The sequence below is a fragment of the Nanorana parkeri genome, unplaced genomic scaffold (assembly GCF_000935625.1).
Source record: "Nanorana parkeri isolate BGI_ZX_2015 unplaced genomic scaffold, ASM93562v1 scaffold1997, whole genome shotgun sequence".
Taxonomy (NCBI): domain Eukaryota; kingdom Metazoa; phylum Chordata; class Amphibia; order Anura; family Dicroglossidae; genus Nanorana; species Nanorana parkeri.
Window position 1 is genome coordinate 204,711 of NW_017308265.1, and position 2,428 is coordinate 207,138.

Genomic DNA, 2,428 nt, shown 5'->3' on the forward strand with positions numbered 1-2,428 from the left:
GGGAATTTATCAAAACTGGAGCAGTCGCCCATGGCAACCAATCAGCATCTCCCTCATTTTGTTCAGTTAAGCTTTGAAAATGAATGAGAGAAGCTGGTTGGTTGCTGTGCACGGCTGCTCCAGATTCCCCTCTGTGTGGACACCTGACCTCCTGCGTGAGCTTGTAGGAAACCCCTTTCCAGACCGATGGGCATTATTCTAGGCGCCCCCCTCGTTGTGGCTACAATGGCCTCCGCTATTCTGGGAAAGCTTTGACTATATTTTGGGGTGTCTCTGGAAACTACTGACTATTTGCGAGACCTAAAACTTCTTCCAATGAGAGAGGAGATAGGACTTTGTACTCACCTTAAGGACCTCTGTATTTATGATCCTCATCTCGGTTTTGCTGGTAGTAGCTGGTGGTTATCCTGGGCTGGCCCACTGTTGTGTTTCCGTGTTCAATCCTTCTGTAGGCGGCAGTATATCCCAAAGGTTTCACTTCCTGTGTCCCCTCAGCGGACTGGAAGCAAAGGGTTTTATGGTGAGTACGGCGACCTTTTATTTTTATTGGTTCCTGTACGTGTAGATTCACCCGCCGTGCGGCAACGTTCATACAGCCGGTCATGAATCCAGCGGATGCCAATGACATCTCTGGCTCCTCCCACCTGGTCCACAGTCGCCGTGACCGCAGAGCGCCTGAGCTCCAGACAGATACGTGGAACGAGGTTTCGGCGATTGCCGCCATTTTCTCAGTTACCGTGAAGGAAAATAATGTCTCACCGAAGTGGAAATATTTCAATAAAGTTTCTCAGACTCGCCCGGCGCGGTGAGGAATCTCGTCGGCACCTCGTTAACGCCGCGCTCGGGGGAGATGCAGCTGGTGTTCATTAATGGCGCTCCGGCTCTGTGTACATTACCACTCCGAGAGCAGTCATCTGTACCCCTCAATACGGGTTCATAGGGACAGCGCAGGGCTCCCCTCAGTGCTGACTGACGGTAATCAAACTGCCCTTCAGGTTTAGTTTCGGATCATCAGCTGAGGTCCAAATGTCTTTGTTGTGTCTCTACCCCTCCCACAAGGTCATAAACTACTGGGAGGGATCTTACCATTGTGGGAGGGGCAGAGACACAAATTACTGGAGGAAATCTCACCATTGTGGGAGGGGCAGAGACACAAACTACTGGAGGAAATCTCACCATTGTGGGAGGGGCAGAGACACAAACTACTGGGGGAAATCTCACCATTGTGGGAGGGGCAGAGACACAAACTACTGGGGGGAATCTCACCATTGTGGGAGGGGCAGAGACACAAACTACTGGGGGAATCTCACCATTGTGGGAGGGGCAGAGTTGGATGCTACTACAAGTTAAATATTGGCACTAGGACTTCCCCTTTCATGTACAATGTTGCACATTTTCTGTGACTTTTCTGCTGACAGACACGTTGTGTAACAGGAAGTTGTGGTTAGCGCTGCATCTGAGATCATTTACCAACTAGCGGCCCAGATATCCGGGTGGGGGAGGGGGTCATTTACCGCCATTGGGGAGCCGCGCACGCTCGGGGGAAGTTTGGTTTCCTGGGAGGTTCTGCAGCAGCTGCCGTGGTCGGAGAGTCTGCAGATTGAAGGGGAGGAGCCTGTGTGACGTCGGCCATGATGAAAATTGAGTGCTCGTTCAGCCCGGGACTAGCGTACGGCGTACTTTCCCTTTAAGGCGGGCTGGCAGACGAGTGTAGACCGGCCCGGCTTGTGTCACCGTGCTGGAGACTCTGGCGCTGCCGTGTAAAAGGGATTATCCACAATCCCATTATGTGCATCATGTCAGTCCCTTCCATTTTCCACAACCAGTGTGGCCCCTGCTGGCGTCTTCCTCGGGGGGGGCGGGGCAGGGTGTGACCTATCAATTAAACATCATTCTGACCATGTGATGTCACTATCATTTAACCCTTTCCTGCCGGCCTTGCGCACACACATGAATATCTGATTTGTCACCTGGTCACATGGCAGCTTGTAGGATGAACTCATGATCATGTGATCACGGCCAGTTGCAGCGATCACATGATCTCCAGGAAACGCCTCCAGCTTTAGGATCAGTGGGGGGGAGGGGTCGGATAAATATGTGGTCACTCTAGGAAACATTATAACTTGTCTCGTAGCATGTGCCTTGTGTCCCAACACGGGCGTGAGTGCCGCATGCTGAGCAGCACGGGTCAGCGTAACACCCCCCCGGAATGTATAACCTCTCGGAGATCACAGGACTCCCCCCTTCATCTGAGGACGGCGCCATCTTTGGTCAGGCATCATCCGGGGTCACCATCTACTTCCTGGACTGAGATGCCGGCTCAGAGATGGCACATAGTCATGTAAATCCCGTTCCTGGCTGAGTTCACAAAGATCTGACACAGATCAGCCCCCAGCTGCAGCCCCCCACCTTGTGAATGGCAGATGAT

At 52.6% G+C, this 2,428-nt stretch overlaps 1 protein-coding gene across 1 annotated transcript in view; it reads left to right on the forward strand.

The window, feature by feature from the left end:
- TESK2 (testis-specific kinase 2) overlaps positions 1-2,428 on the forward strand; it is a 42,055-nt gene that overhangs the window by 32,598 nt on the left and 7,029 nt on the right. The window contains 1 exon segment of the mRNA XM_018572316.1: positions 2,059-2,071. Coding sequence (XP_018427818.1) covers positions 2,059-2,071 — 13 coding nt within the window.